Here is a 7,702-nt window from a genome sequence, read left to right as displayed (position 1 = left end):
ACATCACAAAAGAAAGTTGTTACACATTAATTGTACTCAGAATGATACACACGAAGTTGCTAGAAGAAAAAGGCTTCACCAACTTGTAAGTAAAACTTTATGAATACGTACGAATTCTTCATCAGATCTTAACCACTTTTTGCTACTGATTTTGTTATATTATGAAAAATTAAGATGATCTGACTGGAGTCACCGAAATTTCTCTTGCAATGTGCAGCAGTCAAAGACTCTAAAACTTTGACAGTGTAGAAGAAATCTGAAATATTTACAGAATGGGTGTGATCTGTTGTCAAATGTCAAACACTGAAAACTACTGATTTACAACTTAGTCTTCAACTTGCAGTGCAATGCACGTTCTACTTTTCTTCTGTTTATGGACAAAAAAATGGTTAAGTTCTCTGACATTAGTAAAGCCAATAGTAATAACTATTGAATTTCCAATAATTTCTTCTTCCAGAAACCAAATTTGCCTTATCAAAACCTTTGCATATGCATAATTTATATATGCACATTGTCTGACGAGATAAGCAATTGATAAATAATATCACGATAACTTTGTTTAGATCCGATTTCGATAAAAGTGTAAAAAAAGTTGAATCAAATTCTTCGGGGGATAATTAGTTTGGTTTCATCAAAAAAATTAATTGATCCGTGTGAATTTGACTGAAAAGCTGTTTTAAGGATATCTTGTAAAAACACCGATGCTATATTAAAAAAAAAACAAATCCGTATTTTTTTTATCTAAATTTTGAATTTTCTGTATGTTCAAGATAAAATATGAATTACACGTCAAATGTCATTAATGAGCAAAAGAGAATATTTATTTAAGAATAAGAATATCTTGTTTGCCGTGCTTTTAACTGATGTTAACATGAGTGAAGATGATGAGTTTTTTTTCTTTATAAGAATTAGAAAAACTGTAATATGCCGTACTTATTCTTTTTAGGTCAGCCTTTTTCTATCTTAATAACAATTATGGTATTTTTTTTTTCTGGAATTTTTACCTAATGATATTTCTTTTTCCATTTCGCACATCACTTTATTTACAAGGAAAAAGTTGTGTCATGTGTCATCTCTTTTGTCTGATCTATATCAGGATATAATCTGCAATATTGAGTTTTGAGGTGTTCCTTTTAATTCCATTGATGTTCTTGAATTTCTAGCTTCTCTTTATTTATCTCTTCTTATTTACTTATACAAGACTTATACTCAAAAACGAGGTTGATGAGTACTCCTTGCTCATAAAGCAATGATCCAAAAGTGTTTGATATTTGGGCTTCCTGTGGTTAGTTATTCTTTCTTTCACTGAGTTCTTTACTTAACAAACATTAGGGATATTCTTGATAATGGTTTTGATTAAGCAAAAAGGCAGAAGAAAAACTTACTTATTGAAGTCTAAACACTATTTAATCAAACTCATTAATCACTTGGTCGAATTTGGATGCCACAGAGATTTTATTTGCATATAAATATGTGGTATAATTTTAGTCAACTATAATATATATATATCTTGAAGGGATCTGATTATTCCATAGATAATAGGGAGTAATAACGACTATCACTACAATTGCTGCAAAGAACAATGTGTTTCTTTGACCATATGATCTTCTTCCACATGAGTTTATCAGAGTTGAGAACAGATAAAAGGGTACATTAATTCCTGAGAGAATTTTTATATGTATTTATATAACACATGACTGATGAAGTCACACTAATTGTCCCAAGCAGGAACGAAGAGTAAGCTCCAGATTAGGAACTTGATGAGGGCAATTTTCAAGCTTTTCTTGCTTCTTATAATCCGATTTGCTTTCTTGTTGAAAGTAGGTTATGCGCCCTAGCAACGACAAAGTCGCATCACTATTCTTAACTTCACATTTCGAATCATCTTTTTTATGATAACCCGAAACTGAATTACAACCTCCTACGTTGTTGCTACCGACCTGCTGAAGTAGAAGGAAAAGAGAAAAAGTAAATAGCTTTTCAGTGTAAAGAGAAACATAAACATGGTTAAGTTTTTGCATATATGTACCACGTCAAAGAGACTAGAACGTCGCTTCTTCTTATCTATAGTTGCCAATCTAAGAAAGTACTTCTGAGCATGGCTTGCCACTTGTGTTGGAGTTCTTGTGGTCACAAAGTTTCTGGAGATTCCCCTCCAATCACCCTTTCCCAGCTTCTCCAGTCCGACAAGGAATATTCTGTGTTCCTCTTCTGTCCATGGCACTCCTGATAGATATGCATAACACCAATGTTAGATGTTATTCGATGAAATGGTAGATACTATGTGGCTAAAAATCAAGGAAAAGTAGTCTAAAGATTTTCCAGGAAGGTTGGAAAGATGAAAAACAACAAAAAAAAAAACATAAGAAAGAAGATTGAAAGAAGAAAGAAACATAACGATACCTTTCTTCCTCTCTTGAACTCGACCTATGAGACCGTCTGATAGATACCCAAAAGAGGTTCGGTCAGAGTTTTCATCGATGGTTATTCTTGAAGAAGAAAATGAGGAAGATGATGAAGAGGGTAAGGAGTCCATGCTGAAGCTTTTCTTGATGGTAACACAAGTGTCTAATTGCACGCCAAAGAGACGAAGTCCAACGAAAGAAGAGCCTCTCAAAGATGTGCAGGTCCTTGAATTATGCCCTATAACTCCACAATGCGAGCACTTCCTCCCCATTTTCTCTTCACCAGATTCAGATTTTCTGAAACCCCCTCAAATCAAAAACCAAACTTTATGATGTATATGCATGTAATTAGTGTGTGTATGTTAGAGAGAAAGAAAGAGAGAAAGAGAGAGAGAGAGCAGAAAAATGGTTTGGTTTGAAGGTATATATGATGATGATGGAGTAATGTGTGGGGTTAATGAAAACGTAGTGACACCCACGAAATTTGATTGGATGGATATAGTTTATTGTTGGATATTTTTACAACTTTTTCCATATTATAAAAATAAAAATAAATAAATCATAAAGATAGGGATACCTTATCTTATTTGGAGCATTTATGTCCTCTGGGACTACACAGGATCCCTCTATCCAACCTTCAACTTATTTTATGATTAATGGATATAATGATATTGTATCAGAGTAATTTATAGAACTCTCTTTCTTCTATATGGTCTAATTAACTTTACCATAAAAACATATATATATTCTTCTCTTGGTAGACTTAATTAAGGTGCCACGTAATTAACTACTTGTTTTTCTTTTAATTTGTTCCATGCATATTCTTGTTCAACACATGAATATTGAATTAGAGTGTAAAAGCAAGACTATCAGGAATTTCTCTTCATTCAATCAAGGTTGGTCTTTGTATGACTCAAGAATATATATATATATATATATATATATATATATATATATATATATATATATATATTATATATATGGTGTGTGTATGTATGTATGGAGAGGAAGACTTTGAAAGTTGTCTCCGTCAACCAAAATTTCATTATTCGAAGGGACTTGCAAAACGCATATCAAATTCACACTGTTATTTAAAAACGTGAAGTGAACGTGATGAAATCATAAAACTATTTTGACTTTCCAGATAAATTTATACACAAACCATAATTTACTTCTTCTGAAAACTTATTGTTTATTTATATAATGAAAATATAATATTTTTTAACAATTTAATTAATTAACTAATTAAATCGGATCGATAATTAGGTTCACTTTAACTCTTTTTTTGTTATCCCAACTCATAGATTACGACAAACTTTAAGGTATTTAGGCAGTATATGCTTGGTAATACTGTTCAAAGTCAAAACACTAAACCATTTTGTGGGTTGGTCTGTTTATTCAAAGATTTGATAGTAGATTAATTTCATTGCAAGAGGGTCATATTTTCTTACTTGTTTCATAGTCATAGTTGTAATTGTTATTGTAATGGTTTTGTTTATGTATTTTCGTACAATCAAGCAATTAGAAAAATAAATACATACATAAGTTGCAAGAAACAATAACACGGTTACAAGAGTATTTCTAGTGAGATACCAAGTAAAGTCGCTTATTAATTAACTATAAAAAGTAAGGTAGTTTATTAACTCTTTATTTAATAGTGTTATTTTGTTGATAAGTCACTTTTTTTTACAAATTAAATTTTAAAAAAGTTATTAAATGCATCTCGTTAATTGTCCTATATTTACTTTTTTATTTTCTGTGTTGGATGATTATTGGTATTATCATATAACACCAATTGTTTAAGTTTGTCAATAAGCTCTAACGTCAGAGCATACAGTTACCTAAATTCAAAAGCAGATTAAATAAAATCCCTGTTAGTTTTTCTCTAAACTATTAAACACATCACATCAAGAATTGCAAATATAAAAACTACAAAAGAAAATAACACATTAAGAGAAAAACATATGCATATGGTTACAATTTACAAATAATTAAGCAATGAACATATCGCTCAAATCAGGGTTTTCTGCCGTTTGAAAAATAACTATCGAGAATTCTCACCTTGAATTGTTTAACTCGAACATAGAATAATAAATTCATTCTATGTTATAAATATAACTTACTAACGAATTTTTATTAATTCCTTTTCTTATTGAGTCACATATATATGCTGTTGTCTCATTTATTTTTTTCTTTACATTTCTAGTTATTTTCGCATATATTAAATTCGGCTAATCTAAACTTAAATTTTAGCTGGACTTTTAAATTTTGGAGTTTGCATTATCATAATGAATAATTGGTATTTTCTACTTTCTATGTTTAGTTCACAAATATAAAATAAGTAAATTTTGAGTTTTTTTTTTCTTTCAAATCATTTTTCATTCTTATCAAATAAGTAAATTTTGGTTTTATTAATAGTTACCGTAAGCTTGTCTCTTACTAGTGTAATTATATTTGAGGTAACTTATGTATATGTAATCATGAATTAGACTCTTCAGGAATAATAAACGTGAGTCTTACATTAAACAGAATTAAATATCATATAAGAAAAAAAAACTCCTAAATATAATGTTTAAGATTTTAGATTAATAGTAATGTGAATGTGTCTTGTTAGATTCAAGTCATATTTATATATTCACACTCTAATAATCATTATCCAAAAAAAAAATACAAAACTCATCAATTAGAAAATAAACTAAGACTGTGCTTGCTATATATTATTATTAGTAGGTGTGCATTATATACCCAAAAAAACGTAGAAAAGTTCTCATACTTTTACTCAGAATTTGATTAATTACTTTTCTCATCATTTATAATTTCTATATATACTCATTATTTTAAGTATTGTAAGGAAAAGAAAAACTTATAAATTTAATATTTTAAGGTTTTGAGTTAGAATAATATTAATATTTTATGTATAAACTAAACTCGTGTCTTAATGATATATTATTGGACTATATTATGTTTTTTAGTGATTTTTTTCGAAAGATAAATCGAAATCTATATTTTATTTAAAGAAATGTGGTAAAAGAAAATATATATGTGATAAATACTGTGATAAGAGCATAGGGAGACAGAAAAAGAAAGTGAAAAGGAATGATAGAAGCATCATGCAAAATCTGTTCTTGCCATGGATATAAGACATTAATTTCTCCATTATTTAGAATGAGTAAATAAAGAAGTGATTCTTGATGAGGACATTCCTAATATATGAATAAAGTTGGGAAAAGAAAGCAGAAAAAATAGATAATTAATTATTTACCTTGATGAAGCTAGGTTTTTCCTACTAACCTAGCTAGCCATTTTAATATCAATATTATTGTATATCGAGGCTTAAGAAATTGAGTCGAGAAGAGCGAGCATTAGTAGAACTTGAGTTAAAAGCAAGTTGTAGCTTTCTTTAAGCTTTCAATTCATGAGAAAGACGACACATCCATATATGCTCTCATCTAACTCAGACTCATTTGGCATTATCACACAAAGGAATCTTCTTCAATGTTCTTACCAACCTTAATTATTTTTTACAATTTCAACTTCTTCATAACCATCACAAAATATTATAATTTATCTCCAATCACCCTCTAAATATTACTTAATATAGTACCTTTTCGTGTGTACTAAATACTACTTTACGTATTTTTAATGCTAACGATCTATATCTTGTTAGATCAATCAATCTCTAAAAGACGAGTTCCTTAATTGAGTGGCTAATTAATTATAGATATTATAGATATTATTTATTTCCACTCGCACTCAAACGCCAAAAGTCATGCATATGCATATAAGAGTGCGCCACTAGAAAGTTGCATCCAATAAGAAAGTGTTTGATGAAAATTTAATCCATGGTTTCTTGAAGTAGAAAGATCAGTTTTTTCATTATGATTTTGGATGAGTATAATTACTATAGTATATAATTTTAGTGAAAGTACGATTTGCATATAAATAGCTTGTGTTAAAATATTATAAAATTATCCAATTCTGAGAAGGCATGGATACACTGTTTGCTCCTCTTTTTACCAAATTGGACCATCCACTTGATCATATATATTGGATTTGGAAAAGGACAATGGCTAAAGAACGGGGTAGGTTACTTCACAGGTCAGAATCAATCAAGGATATTCAGAATATATATACGTGAAAATATTTATCAAAAATAATTTCAAATATATATATATCTAATATTCTCAATCATTTAACAATCTTTCTAAGTGTGTTCCTTACTCATCAGAATCGGTTATTAAGAGGAATTTTCAATTTTTATATCATTAAGTTATTTTTTAGGAGATTCACTGATAAAAGATAATATTAATGATATATATATATATATATATATATATATATATATAATATTAATAATATTAATGACATATATAAAAAATATTGATAATATTAATGGGATATGAATCAAATTAGAAAAAAAAATATTAACTTTAACCCCTTAAAATATAGGTCTTATTTCTTATATGTTTTTTAACTCTCTTTTTTTCAGTTTTATATAATATAAGATTTAACAAGTGTTTACTTTTATTAGTGACACTCACAAAAGTTCTTTTATTAATTCGTATAAAAGAAATCTTAAAACATTAAATTTATAGGTTTTATTCTTTTATATGTTTTTAAACTTTTTCATTTTTGTACAAGATGATATTTAGTGTTTATTTTGATTAGTGACAAAATGGAAAATTCTTCAATTAATTAACATAAGAGAATTTTGTTTTTACAATTACCTTTTGAAGGAAGAAACTAGGACAAAACAAATTTATATAAAAATCAAAAAATACTTAATTCAAAGTTTTAAAAATAAATTTATTGGTGTACTAATTATATATTATTCATCTTATTTATTTTTATTCAATATTCACTATCAACTCATCTTGAATATTTCTACATGTAATTTGTTTTTATTTCTGTTATATTTATCACCAAGTTAAATCCTCTAGTATAGATGAATTTTGATCCTCTCATCCTAAACCAAACAAATCCTTTTCAAATGTTCTTTACTTTCCCCTCCCATAGTCACATTATCTTAAAGAAGTTGTTAGCTTTCATGAAAACTTTTTATAACTAAAATCGCAACTATTTACTTACTTTTTTCGATCATGGCCAACCTTACTATATCTCAGAAAAATATTATAGCAGAACTGTGCCACTTTAGCTGAAAAGATAGATTGCATCACTAAAATATTACAGTACTAGAATGAAGTTTTCAACTTAATAATATCCAATGCTAAAGCACTTTTAGTTATTTTCCAAATATAAATGTAAATCTAAATTTCACAAATCGAAGGAAGTATCTT

General features: G+C 28.3%; 1 protein-coding gene across 2 annotated transcripts; it reads right to left on the bottom strand.

Annotated features, from left to right (window-relative positions):
• Positions 1-1,506: 1,506 nt before the first annotated feature.
• LOC124823220 (transcription factor MYBS3-like) lies at positions 1,507-2,826 on the bottom strand. 2 transcript variants are annotated; one of them, XM_088103153.1, is made up of 3 exons: positions 2,404-2,826; positions 2,030-2,226; positions 1,507-1,940 (listed from the first exon to the last, which is right to left on the bottom strand). In XM_088103153.1, exons 1-3 carry the CDS (start codon positions 2,675-2,677, stop codon positions 1,707-1,709), a joined length of 705 nt encoding a protein of 234 aa, XP_087959279.1. In that variant the 5' UTR covers positions 2,678-2,826; the 3' UTR covers positions 1,507-1,706. The 2 variants fall into 2 exon arrangements, with proteins under 2 accessions (XP_087959279.1, XP_047151352.1); XM_047295396.2 differs by having other exon boundaries at positions 1,507-1,943; positions 2,404-2,823.
• Positions 2,827-7,702: the final 4,876 nt, after the last annotated feature.

Source organism: Vigna umbellata, chromosome 1, assembly GCF_029865625.1.
Source record: "Vigna umbellata cultivar VRB3 chromosome 1, Vumbellata_1.0, whole genome shotgun sequence".
In the NCBI taxonomy this organism is placed as follows: Eukaryota; Viridiplantae; Streptophyta; class Magnoliopsida; order Fabales; family Fabaceae; genus Vigna; species Vigna umbellata.
The sequence above is the reverse complement of the archived record's forward strand: the minus strand, read 5'-3'. Positions and strand labels throughout refer to the sequence as shown.

Excerpts from the sequence above, each read along its gene's own strand:
- LOC124823220 (XM_047295396.2), bottom strand. The coding sequence starts at position 2,677 with ATGGGGAGGAAGTGCTCGCATTGTGGAGTTATAGGGCATAATTCAAGG. Across the intron at positions 2,227-2,403 it reads AGTTCAAGAGAGGAAGAAAG|GAGTGCCATGGACAGAAGAG; the intron begins GTATCGTTATGT and ends CATATCTATCAG. Across the intron at positions 1,944-2,029 it reads GTTCTAGTCTCTTTGACGTG|CAGGTCGGTAGCAACAACGT; the intron begins GTACATATATGC and ends CTTCTACTTCAG.